This window comes from Serinus canaria, chromosome 17 (genome assembly GCF_022539315.1).
Source record: "Serinus canaria isolate serCan28SL12 chromosome 17, serCan2020, whole genome shotgun sequence".
NCBI classification, from domain to species: domain Eukaryota; kingdom Metazoa; phylum Chordata; class Aves; order Passeriformes; family Fringillidae; genus Serinus; species Serinus canaria.
Window position 1 is genome coordinate 4,153,570 of NC_066330.1, and position 23,048 is coordinate 4,176,617.

Below are 23,048 nucleotides of genomic sequence, written 5' to 3' on the forward strand. Positions count from 1 at the left end.
CTGCTGCTGCCTCCTGGGACCCGAGTTCTGTCTGCCAGGAGCTGCAGGGGAAGGAGCAGGGACGGGCACAGGCAGTGCTTGCCCTGGTTTTTGGGTCATCCCAAAGCTTCCAAGTGTGAGCAGCAGCTGGCTGAGGGCTGCAGGGCTGTTTGGGCTTGTTCTTGGGGGATGTCTGGGTGAACCTGTGGCTATTTTGGGATTTTGGGACTGATACCCCAGAACTGGGATTGAGCAAGCTCAGCTGGAGAAGCCCCTGCTCTCACAGATCCTTCACCCCAGGTCCTGCCTGCTCCCCTTTGGTGCAGGTCCCACCCTGCTCCTCAGGGAGAGATGTTCACCAGCCACCACACAAAACCTGAGACCCTCAACAAGAGGCTTTTTTACAGACCAAACCTTTTCTCCAATTTAAAGACAGCTTTGCTGGAGAAGTCAAGATCAGCTGGAAGGTCTCCCACAACAGAGCCAGAAGAAGGAATGTCCAGCCAGGGCAAAGCAGCTCAGGGGCAGCCAGGATGTGCTTTGTGCTGGCACCCCTGGTTTGAGCTGAGCTACAGCCACAGGGGAAGAGCACTGAGCTGCCTTCATTGAGAGGGGGAGGCAGTGACCAGGAGTTCATTCATCTTTAGCAGCAATGCAGCATCAATCACCTCCACATCTCAAAATACACCTCCATGTGGGCACCACTGACCATTTCCAGCTCCTTCTATTGCAGGAGGTGCTTTTGGGGGTGGCCTTGGTCCTCCAGGTCTGGAGTGCCTGATCCTGGCTGTTGGCACCAGGATAACAGCCTGGCCAAAGCTGTTCTGCTCCACCAGCACAAACTCTCCAAGTCATGGGGAGAGAAAATCCTCCTGGAGAACATCCATGCACAAGACTGCACTGAGAACACACCAGGGAAAGAAGCAGAGAAGCACAAAAGGCCTTTCCCTTCAATTTTTTGGTGTAAGGAAAGCCTAAGAAGAGCAATTGGTGAAGTGAGGAAAGGAAATGCCACTTCAAAACTAGAAACCTCATCTTGTTATTGCCTCTTTAGCCTGAGCAGAGCCTGAGAGGAGGCTCTGCTCCATGGAGCTGCTCAGTGATGAGGGGTGCTCCATCCTCCTGCCTTCCTCCAGGGACTGCTCATCACCAGCAGGATGGACAGGCAGACAGACAGACAGTGCACTCACTGGGGCAGGGCAGGACAGAGGGGAGAAATCCTAATAACCAGCCTAAAATTGATTGACTTCTGCTCAATCTGATTTCTCCTAACTGGATCCACATGTCCTGGCCATGGCACATTAACTTCAATTACAGCTTATTAATGTCTGCGTGATGGAGCGTGCCCTGCTGAGCACGGCACTGACTGACGTTCTGAAGGGGAGGAAATTACTCCAGAGAGACCCTGAGTGCCATGGAAGCAGAACCCGTGGCTCTCACCACAGCCCTGCCAGCCAGGGAAAGCTCATTCACCCGTGCCTGAGCTCACTGCTGCACCGAGGAGAAAATGAAGCAGTGAATAGAGAGATCTGTGGGGAAAAGTCCTTCCACTTCCCTTCCCCAGCCTGCCTGGCACACACACAGCACACAGACCAAGGGCTTGCTTGTGTCTATTCCTGTCCTGACTCTTCTGCATCTCCAGTTACTCTGCAGATCAATAGGGACAGGATGGGAGAAGAAAGAGGGGGAAAAAAATAAGAAAAGAAGAAGATACTGAGAAGAAAGAGAGTAAAAATAAACTGTCAGCCATGAACAGAGAGATGGACCTGGCTGGGGCTGTGGGAGGAGGAGATGCAGAGGAGATCCTGAGGGAGCAGCCCACTGCCCAATGCCAGGAATGAAGCAGTGGCCCCCAGGATTCACCAGATCCTCTGGCCTACAGGACAGGAGAAGGCAGAAAACTCTTTCCCCTTGTCCTCATGTCCTTTGTGCTCTTTCTGCTTTTCCTAAAAGCTCTGGGAGGTGGTGGTGAGGGGTTTTCCTTGGTGTGAAGATGGGGCATGAAGGACGGGGGCCAGGAGCACATGGACTGAGGGGATCACAGAAAGCTCTGAACCCACCAGGTAAGGCTGCAGCACAAAAAACCACCTGGACTCGTGGTCTGCTCTGAGGGCAAAGTGTTTTCCCTTGACCATGAACTCCAGCTGGAAATGAGCTGCCAAGTGCCTCATCACTCTGAGGGCACTGCCAAAATCCCAGTGTGGTGCAGGGACACAGGCAATGCCACACACTGAGGGCACACACTGCCCCACACTGTGGCCAGGCACAGCTCCTTCAGCCTCTGGGGCTGCTCACTGCTCCCCAGGTGGAATTTTCTGGCTGTGTTTTGCCCTTGGCCCCTCATTTCCTCACAATCATCTTCCCTCTTGTTTCCATGCCCGCTGTAGTAGATCCCTAACACCACCCCAGTTTATCTAGGCACTTTCCTGCTGGAAGAGGAAGAGGCAGTGTGTGTCCATCCCCATCCCTGCCCACCCTGCCTCTCCCCTTCCCTGCACAGCACTCCTGTCAGGCTCACATTGATTTCTCCTCTCTTCCTCTCAATAACCCATCCCTTGTTGAGCCATACACTAGATTTAATTTGGTTCTAGTCCCTGCACTGTAACTGGCTTTGCTTACAGCTGGAATTAGATTGCTTTTCAGTGCAAAAACCTGCTTGCTGGGACTGGAATAATCACAGGAGCAGAGTTAATTCACAGGGTGCTTCTCCATCTTATACACCACTTATCCACAGCTCCTCAGCTGCTCACCTTCCCTGCCCTGCACCCATGGGGGCTGGAAAAGTCAGCAGAGGACAGCACTGACCTCTTTCCTGTCCAGGATGAGCATCCCTCTCTCCTGGGAACCAGCCCAGCAAGCTGGAGCAGTGCAAACAGCATCTTACTGTAGCTCAGAACTCGGGAGTTTGGGCTGATAAAAGCAGATTTCAGAGTTTTCCCTGCTCCCAGGGGAGGAAAAGCCCTCTCCTCGCGGCGGCCCTGCAGGGTTTGCTCAGGGTGTGCCCAGGAGGATGCGGTCGGGCAGTTTTTGGGGAGCGGAGCCAGGAGCGGAGCCGGAGCCGCTGCGCTGCAGCAGCCGCGGGCAGGCGGCCACGGCGGCACCGCGCCAGCGCCGGGAGAGGCCGGCAGGGATCGGCCAACAAACCCCAACCTGTCTCGTCTTGGCCCCGGCTAAAAAGCAGCATTGCAGCTCGCACGGGGCGCTGGCAGCCCGGCCATCCCCGCCCCCAGCTGCCCTCGGGGGGGATGTGGAATTTTGGATGTCTCGGAGAGGTTGTGACTGCTCCAGCCCCGGGTGTGTTTGAAAGGGTTTTTCCTCCCCTTCCCTAGATGTCTCTTTGCACAGAATTTTTAGGGATTTTCTGTCTTGAACCAACCTCTCTTACTATTAAATGGTATTAAATTTGGCCAGTGAATTCCAAAGCTGATTGGCGGGGGAGGGGGGGGGGGTGCTGGGGAGGAGGGAGGAGGAGAGCTGAGAGCAAGGTGCTGGTTTGGGGACAATCCCATCAGCATGGCATCAGGTCCAAAGTACTGAAGCACCAAATCCTGCCCAAGGCAGGAAGGAAAGGTAAATGGTTCAGAGGAGGAAGATGTTCACGGGACACGAAGTGAATTTTAACTCTTTGAAGCATCAAGCATCCCCAGGCTGCTGTGGGAGCAGTAACAAGTCCTTGGTTATCTTAGCTGATCTTAGAAGCGAAAGCTCATTGCACAAGTACTGACATCAAACATTGAGTCCCAGTTTACCAGACACATGTGGAGGTGCTCTCCCACTCCTCTGCCCACATGCCTGAGCCCCCCAGGGCTCTCCCTGAGCAACCCCCACGGTGGGCACCCCAAAATGCCCCCAACCCAGCTGAGAGTCACAGCTGCTCATCCCAGACAGGCACCACACCATGACAAATACCCTCAACGCTGCCTCCTGCCTGCCTGGACGGTGGAAAGGGCTCTCCCATCCCTCACTGCAGCTTCCTTCCCCTTGGAGCCTGTTCAAAGCCAGCCTCGGTGGCACCTGCAAACATTTCTACTTGCAAGTCTCAGAAGCAAACTGTTTGGAACTGATACAAACGGCTCCTCTGTCGCTGTGGTGATGCTTGTTAGCACGGGGTGGGTGATGGGGAGATTTTTCCCCTCTCTCCTGTAAGTCTCTCACAAGCTGGATGGGAAATCAGCCATCTCGGCACTTTTCCACCTTACTTTGCTTTTTCGGCTGATGTCATAATGTAACATATGGCATCGTATCGAGAAATGAAAAACAAAACCCAGGAGAAACAAACCCCCTCCTGCTTCCTCTGCCCCAGATGTGTCAGGGGGTTTACCCTTTCCCCAAACTTCATCTGCCAGGGCTGGGGCTGATCAGGGCATGCAGGACTAACTGGGGATGACCCACCCTGCTTGTACTGGCAGGGAGCTGGAGTTTGGTGGAGTGAGCCTCATCCCACTCCCCCTATCCACCATCATCACCCCTGAGACATCTGGGCAAAGGCTGGCTGTGTTTGCACAGCTGGGACAGGGGATTGGAGGGAGCTCAGACCCTGAGAGTCCATCCAAGCCACGTCCCAGCTCCCCCAACACCAGCTGCAGGAGGACACAGCCTTACAAGTGCCCCTGCAAGGACACATCTGCTGCCCTGCCTGGGAGGAAGGGGTGTCAGAGGGAGAAATGGTTCTCTCTGGGTCGGCAGAAACGCTGATGGCTCGGTTTTCCAGCAAGGATCCCGCCGAGGAGCGACGCCCAGAGAAACGCAGCAGCCGTTACCTGCCGGTGACTTCGATGTTGGAGACGGCGTAGAAGTACTTGTACAAGTTCTCCCTCTGCACGTAGGTGCCGCCCAGGGCAGGCCTCAGCAGCCTCATGCGCAGGTCGGTGACGGTGAAGAAGTCCTTGAGCCCTTTGGCGCTCTCCAGCCGGGTGTACAGGTTGTCCATGTTCTTGAGGTCGGGGCCGGCGAAGATGGCGAAGCGGTCCCGCACCTCGAACCGCACGGTCTTCTCCTTCTTGGAGCCCGCCCAGCGGGAATACTCCTCGGTGCAGAGGACCCTGTTGGCACTGGTGGTGGAGAGGTCCCGGACCCTCCGTGCTGGCATGCTGAAGGCCTCCATGCAGTCATCTGCATAATACTGGTAGGGGTGCCAAGTCCTCCCATTGTCCAGAGACTTCTCCAGCATCATGATGGTGGGGCGCCCGTACTCGAAGGTGATGACGATGTCGTCGGTGAGCTCGATGCTCTTGTTCCAGGACAGGGTGATGTTGGCCAGCAGCGGCTCCGGGTACCGGCGCCACGTCACGCTCTGCCAGTAGGTGGCTAGGCCCTCGTCCTCGCTGTCGAACATCAGCTTGGGCGGGTGTGCCAGGTCGGGGTTGGAGGCGTCGCACTCGTCGCTGCACAGGTACGGGTTCTCCTGGAACAACAACAGCGGTCACTATTGGAGTAGTTACCAATACAGCTGGGCAGGATGTGCCTGAGCTTGTCTGGCCCTTGCTGCTTGACCAAACAGTGGCACTGTGGTGTTTCACCCCAGAGACACCTTTGGCTGGCTGGGTGTGTGGTGTTTCACCCCAGAGACACTTTTGGCCATGGCTGGGTGGTGTTTCACCCCAGGGACACTTTTGGCCATGGCTGGGTGGTGTTTCACCCCACAGACACTTTTGGCCATGGCTGGGTGGTGTTTCACCCCAAGGACACTTTTGGCCATGGCTGGGTGGTGTTTCACCCCAGAGACACTTTTGGCCATGGCTGGGTGGTGTTTCACCCCAAGGACACTTTTGGCCATGGCTGTGTGGTGTTTCACCCTACAGACACTTTTGGCCATGGCTGGGTGGTGTTTCACCCCACAGACACTTTTGGCTGGCTGGGGGCTCCAGCTGGGCACGTGGGGACAAGTCCAGGGGTGCAGGAGCTCTGGTGGCTGCAGGATGGAGCTTCCCCCCATAACAGGGTCTGCTCCTCAGGTTTCCCTCTGTGGAGAAGCTTTAAGGCCATGGTGATGGAAAGGAGTTGGTTCTGATGGAGGGTATGGATCTAGACCTTTATTCTGGCCCACAGCCTCTGAACCCAGCACCAGCTCCAACAGAACTCCTGAACCGTGTGGTTTGCTCACCCTTTTACCCAGGGGAGGGGGGAGGAGGGAAGGAACACAGGGACCACCAACCAGGCACAGGAGAGGAGGTCTCAAGGGACAGAGGACACCTGGATGGCCCAATGCCCCCCCAGGGGTAGAGGGCATCTTTTGAATTCTGCCAATCACTCAACGCCCTTCTGGAATGCCAGGATTGACAGACAGCGTTCAGCAGGGGTCAGGGTGTGGAAAGGAGGGATGATTGACACCCCTGGGGAAAGAAATCTTCAGGGAGAAACCCGGGGTATCTGAGGCAAACCATAACATCACACCACAACAGGTCACCTGAGAGGAAAGCAAAGCCTGGGCACAGCATGGGCAGTGTGGGCACACGGGCCCTGGGTTGGCTGCTTGGGTCAAGCCTGAAGTGCTGAGCAGGGCTGGAGGGTGCTGGGGCTCTGGAGGATGCTGGTTCTGAGGGAATTTAAGGCAGAAAGATGTGGCTTTGCCTCAGCTCTAAGAACGGCTGAGCTGTTTCCTCTGAAAGGCCCTTTGGGAAAGGGCTTTTCAATTTGGCACGGGGCAGTTTTCATAGAAAGCTCCTTCCCTGAGATGGTCTCTGGGAAACCTGGGTTAAGCTTGGCTGATTTACAAGCCTGCAGAAAGCTGTGCTCATCCCTGCAGCCTTGGAGGAACTGAATGGCCCCAAGCACACCCCTGTCTCTCATGCTCCTGATGCTGACAAGGCTGGGACACACCATCCCCCCAGTGCCTCTGAGCACAGCTAGAGGAGGGAAACCCAATTTCTCCAGCTCCAAGCTGGGACAGAACTGAGCAGTAGCAGAGAGAGCAGAGATTTGTGCTTCTGCCCAGAGGGAATGGGGTGGGAAGGATGGCTCATCCCACCCAGGTGACAATGTCCTCTGCCTCCAGGCCTGAGCAGTGGGAGAGAGCATCCAGCCATCCCATTGTGCCCACAAGTGCACAGCCAGCCTGGTGTGTTTTGCAGGGACAAAAGATCTCTTTAACCTCCACATGCCCTCATGCTGAGCTGCTCTAGGACACAGTGTCAAGGTCATGTTGAGGTTCTGGGGGTGGGCAGCTGTGCCAATGCATTTATTGCTCACCCGTTATGTTTGTCAAAGCCCAGCATCACTGCCCTGCAGCCTCTGCCTCCAGGAGTGAGCACCTGGGTCACCCCTGCCCTGGGGATTGTGCAGGGCTGTGTTCTGCTGGGTACAGACCACAAAAAACTCTGCAACACGCTGCAAATCTGGGGTTTTTTTTTTGCATATGAAGCATCTCTTTGCTGTCACTTTGCCTCGCTCTCAGAATCAAAATCCAAAGGGTTGGGGAGGGAGAGGGATTGGTATGACAGCGGGCTCTGCTGCTGTGGGACCCTGCTCAGGAAGGCAGAGGCACCTGGCAGAGGAGGAGGAGGAGGTGATAAAGCAGCTGGAGCTGCTCAGAGCTGCTGGCTGGAGGTGAGGAGCCTCCTGGAGGTGAGGTCTGGCTCTCCTGAGCACAGCAGCTTTCAAGGTAAGGCTGAGCTGGGTGCTGTGCTTTGGTTTGTGGGTGCTCTGTGCATGGTTGGGAGCCATGGGGAGGTGCTGTGGGGGGGATCAGCATGTTTCTGCCTGGCCCTGGGGATTTCCTACAGTGCCAGGGCTGTGCCAGGGTGTGGGCAGCTGATACTGGTACCTGGAGGCTCCACAGAGTGAGCTGCAGGGCTGGATCTGAGCAGGCTGGGTGTGTCTGGCTGCTGCAGGTGAGGGAAGAGGCTGCTCCTGTGTCCATGGCTGGCTTTGACCTAGGGATGTGCTGGAGTCTGAGAGCTGTGAGCTGCTTTTGGGGTGCCCTGGGCACAGCCAGGCACAGCAGAGGAGGGGATCTGGCTGGGGCTGTGAACATGGAAACCTCTGAGTTTCCATGTTCACAGCCCCACTTTGTACCTGAGAGCCCGACTTCCAAAGTGCTTCGGAAAATCTGGGCTTTGCCACCTCCTGCCAGGCCACCAAAAGTCTTGGAAACTACTTAGAGCTTCTCCACTCCATGTGTGTAAAACAGGCCTTTGGTGCTTCCTCAGAGCTCAGAGATGTGCAATGGAGGCAAGCAGCTGTTTGCAAAGTCAGGGGAGGCCACAGCACCCAGGAGCCCTGAGAAACTCCTGAGGACACAAATATTCTGTGTCTGGAGCAGCATGTGAGCAGCACAGGGTAAATAAGGCAGGAGGCTGCTCTGTCAGCACAGGGGGAAAACCAAGCATGAGTGGCTGATGTGTAGGTGAGAGCCAGGCTCCTGTGCAGGGGAGGCAGCCCTGGGGACACAGGGGACTCCTGTCAGCACAGCACATGCTGTGTCTGTGTTGGTGTGCACGAGGCTGCCAGGGAAAGCAGCACATGAGAAAACAGGTCAAAAACCCAAACTGTTTTCAGCCCAGTCTTGCTCTGACACACCCCTGCCTGGCAGGGAAGCTGCAAAAGCCGTGCTGGGGTTTGTTCCTCCTGTCACAGCCTCAGCCTGGGCCACGTGTGGCTTTTGCCACCTCTGTGTGTGCTGGATGAAGGGCTGGCACTGGAGCTGCTGAGTGCCCACCCTGCAGCAGGGAGGTCATTTACAAGCAAGTGCTTGGGTTGGTGTTTTAAAAGCAAATAGATGGATTATTTATTTATCTATTTATTTATTTATTTTGTTTGCAGCTGTGATAACTGAACAAGGGAGATCAGTGGAGTGCTCAGGCTTGCTTGGGGTGGGTGAGGTTAAGAAGTGAGGGCACCCCACAAACCCCTCAAAGAGGGGGAGATGCCAGCTGGGCTGTGCTGGGGCTCTGAGCCACGCTGGGGGGCCCTCTCCTGCCACAACAAGCTGTTCTGGAGCAAGGATTAAAAAACCCTGAGATATTGACATATTTAATATGCTCTCCTGACTTGTCACGTTCAGAGGAATTGTTTTTCTCTGCTAATGAGACCCAGCTTCCTGCTGGGGGATGGAGCTGCCTCTCAGCTCAGCTTTACAGTGGTGGCTGAGGGAAAAGGCAGAAAAATCCCCCTCAGCTGAAGTGCTGGGGGCTCTGAGTGTGTTTCCTGTGCTGAGGGAACATATTGTGTGGCAGTGTGGTCCTCCTCTCAATGTGGCCATACAGATGGCTTCATATGACAGCCCTGAAAAGACCATCCCAGAGGTCCATTTCTGCCACTTGTCTGAAGGAGGGTGCAGCAGGTGAAGGACTGGCTTGGGATGGCAGCAGAAAACTCCCTGACAAACCTGCCCTGCTGCTCTGCCTGAGCAGAGTCTGGGTCTCAGAGCTGTCCTGGCAAGGGAGACCTTTCCATGAGCCTTCCTGTCCTTGTGTGCAGCAGGCACAGCCCTTGGGCTGGTCTGAGATGAATCTCACTGGGTATCGGCCCCTTGGGCTGGTGTGAGATGAGTCTCACTGGGTATTTGCCCCTTGAGCTGGTCTGTGATGAATCTCACTGGGTATTTGCCCCTTGAGCTGGTCTGAGATGAATCTCACTGGGTATTTGCCCCTTGAGCTGGTCTGTGATGAATCTCACTGGGTATTTGCCCCTTGAGCTGGTCTGAGATGAATCTCACTGGGTATTGTTCCCTTGAGCTGCTGTGAGATGAATCTCACTGGGTATTGTTCCCTTGGGCTGGTGTGAGATGAATCTCACTGGGTATTGCCCCTTGAGCTGCTGTGAGATGAATCTCACTGGGTATTGTTCCCTTGGGCTGGTGTGAGATGAATCTCACTGGGTATCTGCCCCTTGAGCTGTGCCCAGCATGGCCACAGTGGCCACCTCCAGGGCTGTGGATGATGCTCCTGTCTCCCAAAGCTTTCTTTGGAGGGGCCAAATTAAACAAAGGGCTCTGTGGTGGAGCCACACTAAGGGAACATTACCCAGACAAAAGGCTGGCCAGGATGGGAGGCAGGACAGATTTCCCTGGAGCACTGAGGGGAGCAGCTGAGTCTGATCAAGCATAATCTCCCTCCTCATGTCCTGTCTGGGAGGGTCCTGGCAGGTCAGGAGCAGGGAGCAGAGGAATGAAAACCCTGCCATGTGCTCATCCCAGGGAATGGAGGTGCACAATCCCTGCTGGCTCCCGTGTATCCCAGCCTGGGAGCGTGCTCAGCTCAGCAGGCAGCACCCCCAAAGATCTCCTGAACCACCCTGATGCTCTGGGGAGGCAAATGGCTCAAGAGGTGCATGGTTGTAACAGGGCAAACACAAAAATAACCTGCAAGTGACAAGTTGGGGGAGAGCCTCAAAAGCCACGGGGTGAGTCACACCACTACAGCTTCCTCTGCTAAAATGAAGTGTTCCTTTTTGGGGTTAGGTTTATTGAGTTGTCCTTCCTCTGTGGGATGCTTGATGCCTTTTCTGCTGGGGGGGTGGTTTGGAGTCAGCCAGGAGGGCAGGGGAGAGCGGAAACAGATGGCCACATTTTGGCTGCTCCCCTGGTCCTGGTAAGATCAGATATAGCACTATTGAAACAATTCCAGGTATTATTTTTGAATCTGGTTTCCTCCTCCAAGCTCTGTGTCCTCCAAAGAATCTGTCCAAAGTCTTGAGATATTTAAGTCTTCAATCTAAAAGTCAGGATGCATTAGCCAGGCAAACTTGGTCTCAGTGAGCTTAAAATAAACCAGTTCACTTTGAGTCTCACGCTATTAAATCAGTCGTGAGTGTCCTCACAGCAACTAAACATTGCAGATTTCAGCCTCTCCAGCTCTTCTGGTTGGGCACTTTTTGGGGTTTTTGCAGCCTTGCTTAACCCCAGCTCAGTCCAAAAGGGCAAATCTCCAGGGGACAAACTGTGAGAGCCTCGCTGAGGACACGGTGTCCTAAAAAATGGCACCATGGTAAGGTTGTGCCTCTGTGAGCCAAAGCACAGAATGGTTTGGGTTGGAAGGGACCTTTAAAGGTCATCTGGTCCAACCCCCTGCCATGGGCAAGGACACCTTCTGCTAGCTCAGGCTGCTCAAAGCCCCCTCCAGCCTGACCTCGAATGTTTCCACAGATGAGACATCCATCACCTTTGTGGTTTTACCATGCCTGTATTTTATCACACTCTTTATAAAAGTTTTCTTCCCTACAGCTAATCTGAATCTGCCCTCTTTTAGTTTAAAGCCATTCTCCCTTGTCCTAACACTACAATTCATAATTAAAAGCCCTCCCCATCTTTCCTGTAGACCCTCTCCAGATCCTGGGGCTCTGAATCCTCCTTGTAGGGCTGCTCCCAGTGCTTCATCCCCAGCCTGGGGTGACACTGGGGGTTGCCCTGCTCCAGGTGCACTCAGGAGGGTCCCATGAGCTGGAATTGTGTCCCTGCCCTGGTGCCTGCTGACCCAGCCCTTGGGTTTTGTCCCCTCTTGGTGCCTGGAGTCAGTTCTGGGCAGAAATGCTGCAAAAGGGATTTTCTGAAGGTGACAGCAGAGACTTGCTCCTTGAGGAGGATTTCTTAAGAAACAAGATATTGGTCTGACAAAGCAGGGTGACAGGAATCCAGGATGCTGCAGAGAAGCTGCTCCCCACCTTGCTGGGAAGGGGGGATGGGGGAAACCAGCCACAGCAAAAGGCCTCAGTTTATAAAGCCCAGGTGGTTTTTAGGGCTCTGAATGAGAGCAAAAGTTCCTGGTTTGTTGGTTTTTTTTTTTTCCTAGCAGATAATACAATTTTTAAGCTTCATGTCAGAAAATTATATATTTTTGTAGGTGCAATTTCTTGATTAATCATTAGGCTGTTGAATATTTTAAACAAACTAGACATCTGTTGGGAATAGTGAAAGCAGCACAGAATTAAGACTGCAGCTTTTAGATCTCCATGCCAAAGGGAAGCTGGAAAGCAATTGCAACCACTAGCTGCACAGTGAAGAAAAATAATAATAATAATATTAATAATAATATTAAAGGGGAAAAACCCCAATAAGATTTGAGCAAGGAGAAATGAGTAGCTGATGTGAGAGTTTGTATGCTCAGCCAAGGATGCTCAATCACAGCTCATACCTGGTGTGATTTGTTTAATGGTGTCTTGAGAACTGTCCTGGACTTCCTTTGCTTTTGGGGATCTCTTCTGCTTGATGGAATTGTGTTTAAGCCAAGGCCTCTGCCAAAACCTAGAGCACCCTGGGACAACTTGTTTTTAATTACAGTCTCCTAATAAGAGTAATGACAAGGTCTCATCAACTTGGATGAGTTTTGGAAAACAAAATTTTGTATTTTTTTAAATTGGGGTGGGGGGGTTGGAAGTCCTTGGTGCATTATAGGAAGATTTTTATTAAAGGGGGAAAAATTAAAAGTGTTTCTTCAGCACAAAGATCAGTGCTGTAGTGTGGGTTTCTCTTGGGCACTTTCTTCTGGAGTGTTTTTTTCCCTCTAAGAACTGGCTCTCAAACCCAACCAGAGACCTCTCAGACCTTGGGTGTCTCCAGGCTCTCCTGCAAGATCTGGCACTAATTGGGACTGGGAGCTGTTTGATAGACCCCCAAAGAGTCTATCAGGAAAAGCAGCCAGGAAAAGCAGGAACCTCCTTCCCTCCCTCCTGGGACTGCTTGTGATGAAGGAAACCTTGGACTGAACCTCCACCTCCCCCAATTCCCTCTGCAGCCCCCACCACATCCAGCTGGGATGCTTAAGGAGCTCTCAGGAGCATCCCAAGGCCCTTCTGCTTCCCTCGGGACACCCAAGGCCCTTCTGCTTCCCTCGGGACACCCAAGGCCCTTCTGCTTCCCTCGGGACACCCAAGGCCCTTCTGCTTCCCTCGGGACACCCAAGGCCCTTCTGCTTCCCTCGGGACACCCAAGGCCCTTCTGCTTCCCTCAGGACACCCAAGGCCCTTCTGCTTCCCTCGGGACACCCAAGGCCCTTCTGCTTCCCTTGGGACACCCAAGGCCCTTCTGCTTCCCTCAGGACACCCAAGGCCCTTCTGCTTCCCTCGGGACACCCAAGGCCCTTCTGCTTCCCTCAGGACACCCAAGGCCCTTCTGCTTCCCTCGGGACACCAAGGCCCTTCTGCTTCCCTCAGGACACCCAAGGCCCTTCTGCTTCCCTCGGGACACCCAAGGCCCTTCTGCTTCCCTCGGACACCCAAGGCCCTTCTGCTTCCCTCGGGACACCCAAGGCCCTTCTGCTTCCCTCAGGACACCCAAGGCCCTTCTGCTTCCCTCGGGACACCCAAGGCCCTTCTGCTTCCCTTGGGACACCCAAGGCCCTTCTGCTTCCCTCAGGACACCCAAGGCCCTTCTGCTTCCCTCAGGACACCTACAACTCTGCCTTTGAATTTCTGCTCAAGGGCAGCAGATGAGGTTCACAAAGTCCTCGCGTTTCCTCGCGCTGCAACTGAGACCTGAAATTGGTATCAAATTTCCTCCAAATCCTGCAAAAAACAAAGGGATCAGCAAAATCTCCATGTGCACCTGATCCCTCCTGCCCTGCTAATGTCCTCACTGTGGAGAGTGCCACTGCAGGTGTCCTGCAGCCTCCCTTTCCCTGTCACGTGGAGGGCTGGTGGTCCCCAAGCTGCAGAGGGAACCACAGCCAGCCCACTCCATGCCTGCCTGTCCTGTGGATGTTCTGGAGCACATTCCTCCCAAAGGTTTATTTTCCCCTCTCCCTTCCCCTGCCCAGCACCACACTGGATGCCCTGGCTCCACAGGCTGCAGGGTGGAGCTGAGATGACCTTCCCAACATTTCCTTTCCTGATTTACACTCGGCTGAGTGCCCCCAGCTCATGCTGAGATTGAGCTGTGAGGCTTCACTTCCCTTCCATCCCCTGCCCTGGCTTTCCTCACTGCCAGGGCTCCACAGGGATCTCCACTGCCCTGCTGGGTTTGCTCTGGTGTGGGTCAGCACAGGGAAATCACCCCCTGAGCAGGGAAGGTGCCTGAGCCAGCTCCAGTGCCAACCACCCTTAACCTCCCCAGTGACACAGAGTTCAACCTATTTTCTGCAACACAAATTTCTGACAAGGGCCACCCTGAGTGATGTGTGTTTTGGGAGACTTCCTTGGCTTTTCTTCCAATAATCACTCCAGGACGTGATGCTGCTTCCCAAACAGAATTGCATTCACCCAGGAGAAAACACAGGCTCATCCTAATGACATTTCAGGGTCTTTTCACTCTTGCTGCTGCTGATCTGAGGGTTCAACTGCTCTATCTGGATTTATGACAAGACAAGGTGATTTTATGATCAAAAATAACATTTGTGAGTAATTAAATCTCATGCTCTAGGGCATAAACTGTAACCTGCCAGTGGCCAGGGTGGGACTCTTAGAGAGCTGGAAATACTCTCTGACAATTAATTTTCCCTCTGTTCATGGGCTGGGAGGGATCAGAGGGGTGAAACAACCGTAATTAATTTACAGTGATTATTTCCAACAGCTGGCAAGTGGCATAACTCACTGCAGAGAGGGCTGGGAGCACAGAGAGGATGAGGAGAAACACAAGGCCCCTCTTATGCCAGAGAGCCCCACAAATCCCCTTCCCTGGGAGCCCAGGTGAAGGTCTCTACCCTCCTCTGAGGGACATGGGATCTGCCTGGCCAGGTCCAGTCTTTTTGCACTGATTCCCCTGTCCCCCAAATGGGCTGTAGGCTTTTCCCAGTGCACAGCTGTGACTGGAACCTGGAGAACATCTCAGGAGCAGCTTTGGGATGCTGTGACTGGAACCTGGAGAACATCTCAGGAGCAGCTTTGGGATGCTCTGACTGGAACCTGGAGAACATCTCAGGAGCAGCTTTGGGATGCCTGTCAGTGTGCAGGGAGAGGTCCCTAACGGGGCCACAGCATTGGACTGTGGAAACTCTGGGGAGCCTTTCTTCAAGATGCTACATTTTCTGCTTTTTTTGTTGTTGTCTTTAAAATACCTCTTTGGTCAAGCTTTATATTTTAGGTAAGACAGGAGCTGTCTCATAAGGTAGAAGATGGAGTTTTCCCACGGGCTGCCTGAGCAGCTGCAGCCCAAGAACCACCTGGGAATGCTCCAGCAAAGCACATCCTCCAGGCATCACTCTCCTCTTCCCAGTGCCCCTCCAAAGGGGCATTTTGAGGTGGCCCAGGTGGGTTGGAAGGTTCTGGCAAGGCACCTGGGTGTGGGTGAGGGGTTATTTTGCAGCTTCACCTCTGCAGGGGAAGGGATGGGATAGGATTTGAAGCTCAGGAAGGGCTGGTGGTGTGTTTTGCTCACCCATGTGTCCTTCCCCTGCCCCCTCCCTCCCTCAGCCATCTGCAAGGGGCTCTTCTTAAGGCAGAGACAGCAAAAGGGGAGAAAACCATCCTCGCTAACAAGCTGTTTGCTGTTTATGAGCAGGTAAAGGCAGAGCTGGGATGAATTATTAATAGGGTGGAAATGGGGTCCCTCCACAGATCTGCTGCTAATTCTGGCTCAGCCGAATGTCACACCCTCCATCTCCTCCCTGAACGTGGTTTGGGGGATTGATTGCTCCTCCGCTTCCTTCCCCTTCCTGCCGGATCCGAGGCTGCCCGAGCACAAGGTCACCCCTGGCCGGGGCGTTAGGACAGGCTTTGCCTGGTGGGGCTTTGGGAGAGCGTGAGTCAGCAGAACCAGCCCTGCTGGCTCTGGGTGAGACACCAGGACGCACTCAGCGAGACATTTTGCTGTTCTGCCTCTTTCCTTTGGCCTGAAGCAGATACTCATTCACCGAGCAGCGCCGCTCGCTCAAGGCTCTCGGGCTCCCTTGGGCCCGTCTCTCTGCCAGAGAAGAGATTCCAGCCCTGCTCGTGGCTGCTCTTCCCCTTCCCCCTCCAGCCTGCTCTGAATTCCAGAAGCATCTCGTTCGTATTTCATCCAGGCTCAGCACTGTGCCCTTCTCTCCACCAGCCCTGGGGAGACATCACCGTGCCAGACAGGGTGGGCTGCTGGCAGGGCAATGGCCTGTCTCCAGATGGGAAAATTGAGGCAGGGAGGGATTTCAGGAGCAGGTCTGGGCTTCATGAGGCATCGTGGGCTTCACCTTTCTGATGACTGAACGCCCCCAGGCACCTGCAGCAGGGAAAAGTAGAGGCTCCCTCACCCAACCTTGATGTGAGGCTCAAGGAAATCTCTGCTCTCATCCCACGCTGTGTCTGAAACTCTCCCTGTGCTCTGGCAGCACCTCATGAAAAGGGTCTGAACTGGTCTCTGCACTGTAAATGACACAACCTCGGCAAAAGGGTGACATCCAGGCAGGAAGCATCCTCTCCTCGAAGGGAGGATGCAAGGGGAGATGCAGCTTGTCCCACACAAGGGCTGACCCAAGTCACCTCTCCACCCTGGCAAGGCAGCTCCTGCACCAACACAAATCCCCTCACGCCCACTCTGGCTGAGCCAGAAACAGAAAATCTGGTTACACGAGGAATTTCAACCTCCAGCCTGAAGCCAGCCCAGCCCAGGGGTGACCTATCCAAGTAGGGTCCCAGGCATGGTGTGCAGAGTGGCCTGGAAGCAGCCCCTCCATCTCCATCCTCCAGGGATGGCCTGGGAGCAGCTCTGCTGCTGCTGCTGGATGCCCTGCCCAGCACCCTGTCCCGAGAGGCGTCTGCAGCTGGTTTGGGGGCCGCACAAGGGTTAACCCTGCCCGGAAAATTCCACTCCTAAGCAGATAATCTCATCTGTGCTGGGTGTACACACACATCCCCGCAGCCTGGCCCCCCGTGGAATCGTTTTTGAGCAGCTCTTTCTTTGTGAAGTGCTAATCCCCCGGTGAGCTGCTCTAACCTCATCCCTCCTGCCGCCCTGGGCTCACCTCCACCCCCACCTCCCTGCCAGGCTGCACCCCTCAACCTCCCCCTTGGGCAGTGGGGGCTGTGAGGTGACCTAGAGCCTGGGATCAGATGAACCAGACGTCCCTCAGCTGGCAGCCACGGGCATGCGTTCAAAAAGCAGCAGATTAATCCCATTGACTGCTTTTTAGCTTGTCTCCAAACTCAGACTTTCTGTACCGGGGACTTGCAAGCTTTGCTCTTCCCAGGGCACTTCCCTGAAGCTTGTTTACAAATTAAGCTGCTTGGATTCCGCCCCATCCCTTCCCTGCCAGATTATTAAGCCCTTGCATCTTGCCACGGAGATGTATTTGTGTCCGCAGCCCTGAGCAGCAGGAGCACAGCAGCAGCGACCTGTGTGCAGGGCTGCGAGTGCATTATTGATTCAGGACTAAGAAATTGCTTAGGAAGTAGGAAAAGTGTCCTGCTCTCTAAAAGCTTGTGCGCCTTGTAAGCTCAATACATGCAGCCTTTGCAGAGAGGCTCGCTACGCCGCTATTAATAATTTATTCTGTAAGAGAGGCCCTGATAGTTTGAATGGGGGAGGGCAGGATGCAGAGCCAGGGGGTGGGAAAGGGGAGGGAGTGGAGGCTCTGCTGTGCTGCTCAAATGGAGGTGCAGATGTTGCCCAGAGCCTGTGTGGAGGGGGCACAGCTGGGTGAGGGGTACCCCTGCACCCATGGCAGCCTCTGATCAGGGCTCCTGTGTCTGTCTGCTGCATCCAGCACTCTGCCTTGGCTGCTGTGGGAAAAGCATTTGGCTGCTTTGTGCTCTGTGTCAGGGGAACAATTCAGCAGGTGCCTGTCAGAGGTTTGGGTTGAGTTGTGTCAGCCCAAAACACGTCCTGGCTGTCCCTGAGACCCCAACAGTGACCCTCTCCTCAGACAGGGCTCCCCAAACCTCCTGACTGGCAGCACTACAGAGCTGAGGCAGCTGACTCAGCCAGCAGATGGGGAGTTACAAACCCTTTGGCTGGAGTAGAAACCAGTTGAATCTGTGCTGATTCTCCCTTTGGGATGTGGCAGTGGTGGCAGCATCCCTGTGGAGCTCAGCAGGGGCAGCAGTGACCCCACAGCTCTGGGGTGTGCAGCACCTTAGCTGGAGGGGTGGCACCGTGCTGGAGCTGCTCCACGGAGGGGAGCAGAGGGAAAGCTGCTCCTGAGAGGCTCCTGCATGGCTGGGGATGAGACCCAGCCCGGTCACTCTGCAGCACTGAGCCCCTCTGTGGCTGTCCCTGCCCGGGGACAGCTGAGCAATGCAGAAATCCTCCCCTGAGCCAAGAGGCAGAGGTTCCCTAAGCCTGGCTGCAGGTGGCACTGGGCAGATGTGCAGAGGCACCAGTGCCAAACGGGGCAGGGCAGTGGAGCAGGGCAGGAGCAGGGTCAGGGCTGCAATTGCCCCTCTGGGCATGCTGGTGGCCCTGCCTGGAAGAGGGGGGACGAGTGGGAACCTCATGGGACATGTCTGAGGCTGCAGGGGATGCCTCATCTACCTGGGGTGGAGGCTGAAAGTCCAAATTGCTGTTTGCCAGGGATTTGCAGGCAGTAGCTTCTCCCCAAAGACATCTCCAGAATGGTCACCCAGCAGTGCTGTGTGGTTTGGGGAGGAAAAAGCCTCTTTGGGGTTTTCCAACACAGAAACCTGTGCTCTGTGTTGAACTGCCTGAGTAACTGGGTCAGCCAAAGCTCCACGGCTCAAAAGGCTGATGGTAAAAGGGTGGTTTGGGATCTGAAACTAAGATCTGAAACTTAGAACTGGACTTTCACTTGGGGAAACCACAGCGTGGTAGGATAGCACATCTTCCCACTCAGGCAGGATTTTCTGTAGGGAGAAATCCTTTTCAAGTTTATTGGAAAAATCATATCTATGCTATAGAATACAATGCAGATTTTAAAATAAATGAATAGGGAGGATTTGGCTTCAAAAGTTGCCTGTGGAAAGCTGTGGTAGCTGGAGCTGCTGTATAAGGGCTGCTGTAAGAATTGCTCTCCCAGCTCTGACCACACTTGCCAGCAAGTCTTCAGTCCATTCTCTCCTGTTTTTCCCATCTGGACACTGTTCCCTATGAAGAGCAAAGCTTTTCGTAAAAGTAGTTAAGCCTTCCTGAATACTTCAAGGTAGGGTAAAACTTTCTTGCTCACTGTACCAATTAAATCTACTTGACAGCTTCATTTTTATCACTGCATCTTTTCCATCAGCAGTTGGAAATGATCCTTGTTAGGGGAGTAGCATCCCACTTTACAACAAGATGAATCCCGAACTGGGCATTTAAGGGAGTTGTTACAGGCTGTTGAGGGAAAATCCAGTTTGCTCAGCACTCTCTAATTTGAAGCTGAATTGTATTCTTTCATTTTTCTGTGAAGCTTTTCCTTTTAAGACACCAAGATCCTGCTGCACTCTGAAGTAGCCTCGGTGGCAGGAGAAGAGCAGTGTGTAATTTGCTGAGCAGCTAATAAAGTACAACCCAAGGGTCTGGCCCCAAGGGTAAGGAGCCACTGATCCTGACTTCAAACAGTGTCCTCTGCAGCAGCCCTGATGCTGAGGAGTGATTAAGGGTGGGAACAGAACCAAGAGGCTCCAGCTCTTTCTGCCACACTCAAAAGCAGTGCCACGCTGGGTGCAAGGGGTGGACTGAGAGATCTTCCTCGGGGTGGAAATGGCAGCAAGTTGTCTTTTCCAGGCTTCCCTCACAGGAAAGGGGAGCATTTTCCAGGTGTTAATTTAAGGGACTGGAGGGGGCTGTTAGCACTTTGCAGCTGGGAAAAGAAAGTCACTTCTTTCCTACAACCCTGCCAGGGGTGTACAGGTGATCAGACAGCTCAGAGTGAATTCCTTGTGCTGCTGAATTCTGGCATAAAGGCCAAGTGATCATTCCCAGGGCCACATGGGTTCCACAACGAAGGGCAAAGGGGATTTCCAACTCCCTCTGCCACAACCAAGGATGGGTTTGCCTCCAGCAGTGGGTAGTGCTGATTTATTCAAGGAGGAGGGGGAATATCCGCTTTTCTTGGAAAGGATTTTCCACTGGACTTGTATTCAGGCTCTGCTTAGCCCCAGGGATGTCCTTGAACCCTAGGGTAGTGAATACCTCGTGCTTTGCCCCCTGGTTCTACTCAAAACAAGGCAGAACTCTGGTGGGCTGGGAAAGGGCTGTGGGTCTCTGCTCAGGGTACCAGAAGGGATGAATCCATCCTTTAACCACCAGAACATGCTTTAAAAATGCTTTTGGAAGAGCATTGCTGAAGCAATTCTTTTTCCTTTCTTACTTAAACAACTTTGGCTTTTCCCTTCTTATTTTAAAAACTTTTGGCTTTTAATCATCCCTAAACCCACAATCCCTTGTTTGCACCTAAACAGGTGTACAAAGATACAGATGGGAAGAGTTGTATGAGATGGGCTAAAAATGCAGGGAAAAGGATTTCTTAGCCCAAAGGTTTGACTGCTTTTTCCAATTTTAGCACCCAATCCACAGGAGAAACAGTCCTTTAGCGCAAGCCTTATAACCACATGTCATTCAGTAAAGTTTAGCTAAGAATTAAACTAAACATCCAATTTGGCTGCATGTGTAATGAATAAATAAAGCCTTTTCCTTTCATGTACCCGTGCCAAAGTCAACAAGCTCTATTAGCTGATGAAACAATGCTGACGCCAAATAAAAATACCCCTGACCCATCAATATGGGCTGAGAGCTCAGCCCTGCATCAGAGAGTGTTGTCAGAACAAGAAATAATGCCTTGACACTTCTGGGGGAAGAAAAAAACCCCATTCCTGCAGCAAGGGGGGTTCCCTGTGCTCTCACTGGGATGTCAAGGAGCAGCAAAACCATCCCATAATGTCTGGTATGGACACCTCTCCTTGTTTCTGCTGGAATGATCTGGAAACCTCTTGAGCTGCAAGGAGCTGGGGCTGGGCTTTGGTGTTTGCTTGCTCCCCACCGCAGGCCCTGTGTGTGAATTCCCCACAAAACCTGAGGAATTTTTATCCCGCGTGCAAAACGCTGACGCTTGGAAGTGGAACTCCCCAAGGTCCCTGCTCAAAGAAATGCTTCAGCATCTCAGAGCTTCTCAGCACCTGGGAGCAGCCTGCCAGCTGTGCCACCCTCCTCCTCCTCCTGCCCACGAGGGTGGGAAGGTGAAGGAACATGAGATCTCCCCTCTGCCCCATGGGGATGAGCAGCTTGGCCATGTCCCAGCTGGGCCTGCCCTGCAAACCCCTCTCCTTTGGAATCCACATTCAGCTGCTCCCTGCCGTGCCCTGCCTGTGATCTTTGAAGTCTCACCCCTCCCTCGACATCCTTGGTTTAAAAGATCTGTTCCCTATTAGTTTTCAGTCACACCTTCAGTTTCATTCAGGCTTTTATTTACTTATCCATCTGTCTTCCTGCTCCCACCATTCCCCCTGCCCTGCCAGGAGGCAAAGTACAATTCATTTTTCAGGTGACCCTGCCAGGAAGGCATTGCCACGAATAGGAACAGATTCAGAAACTGTGGAAAAAGCAAAACCCTTGACTTTAACAAGCAGCAAAACGCTTCCCAATCAGAAGGAAGCAACCAGATGTGACAAGAATTGCTATAAAACACAGAGGACAGTCCTCCAAATAATTCCTGCCATCTCTTGAAGCCTCCTCGTGCAGAAGTCTTGTGAGCAGTGCTGGAGCCGTGGCAGGGCAGTGAGTGATCCCATGGGCTGTGCAGGGCACACTCGCTGTCTGACAAGGTCCTGACTGTCACCAGGACTCTGCCCCTGGCCTGCCCTGCACGGGGACAAGGTGCAGCTCATCCCTGTCTGGCTGCCTTGAGCACGGAGGAGTGTTTGTGTGTCTTTAGTTTTGATTGCAGCTGTCTGAGCAGGGCAGGAGCCCCGCTGGGCTGCGCTTAATTCTGAGTAACGCGACTTTAACCGCACGGACAGTCCCCTGCTGTTTTGAAAGACACCTAAGAAAGCAATACAGTCACCGTAAGAAGTTCTCTGCTGGAAAGCCAGGCTCCTATGAGAACCCACCTGTTACAAGGAAATAATTAAAAACCTGAAGAGAAAGGACTGTAGGACACCAAAAGGCACCTGAGCAGGCTGGCAGCGAGGGTTGGTGTGAGCTGCTGGCCCTCCCCTCGCCGGGCTCTAACGATCCGTGGGCAGAGACATCGATTTCTGCCCAGCACTTCCTTAGTGCAGGGGCAGCAGAGCTCGGCTCACATCCTCTGCGGGCTCTGCTCCCTCCCCCTGCACGTCGATAGGTGTCAAGTCACCCCCCAGCACCGGCGATGGAAGGGCCATTTCTTGCTGAGTCCACTTTCCACTGACCAGAAGGGGATGCTCAGCAGTAAGTGGCCACGTGTCACTATCGGTGACAGAGGCAGTGAAAATTTACCTTGATGGCTTCCCAGCCCACACCACTCCAGTCCTAAGGATGGAGTGGAGCCTGGATCTCTCCTGCAGCCACCCCCTGCTCTGTGCACTGGGTGCTGGGTGGGCTCCTTGATCCCCTCAGCCTGGCTGCTCCTCCTCTGCTTCGTTTTTATAACTCTTTATGCCTCTGGAGAGAACAGCACTGGTATAAGATGGGGGAGAAAGGGCCGTGAATACAGTGGTATGTCACAAACCCATCCCAAAAAATCTAAAAAATACCTTGTGGTTTATTATTCCTGTTCTTAGCTTGACTCTCCACCAGGGAATTGCTCAGGGACAGTGCTGTGAGTGCTGGTTTCTGTTTTGGGAGGCGAGAGCCGGGCCAGGCTGGGGTGAGGCAGGGACAGGGAGGCAAATCCATGTTTTGCATTTGTGTAGCTCTCATTCACGGCTGTACACGGTGTTTGCAAGTGTTACAGCACATGGCAGGCGTACGCTACAAGGAAATACTGCCGGTGCCCAGAATAGAAAGATTTCAGCTCAGTATTGACTGAATCAAGAGATGCAGGGAGCTGATTGCAGTTTGTGTCTTTTGCTTCCTTGGAGGTCAGTGGAGCTGAAGTCTGGAGCATCCTTAACCAGAGAGGGTTTGCAAAGAGCTGCAGTGAGTGTAGTGGGAAGCAATCCGGTGTTGTCCGTTTAATCCTCCTGCAGTCAGTCAGATAAATGGAAATACAGACTGACCCATCAATAGTTAACGGTTTTATTTGCAACCTTGGACTTAATCTTTCTTTTCAAATGATCTTTTAAAAAGAAAAGCTGCTACTTATCTGGAATTAGTGGAAACGTCTTCCCTGGTACTAATGAGAGCCCTTAGGCTGGAGGGAACTGGGTAACTACTGGCA

At 53.5% G+C, this 23,048-nt stretch overlaps 1 protein-coding gene across 3 annotated transcripts in view; it reads right to left on the reverse strand.

Moving 5' to 3' along the window:
* The window catches only part of NTNG2 (netrin G2), a 48,999-nt gene that overhangs the window by 20,992 nt on the left and 4,959 nt on the right, over positions 1 to 23,048 (reverse strand). For all 3 annotated transcript variants that reach the window (XM_018917683.3, XM_009093403.4, XM_050981087.1), the window contains exon 3: positions 4,740 to 5,383. In XM_018917683.3, coding sequence (XP_018773228.1) covers positions 4,740 to 5,383 — 644 coding nt within the window. The remainder of the gene's footprint in view (positions 1 to 4,739; positions 5,384 to 23,048) is intronic.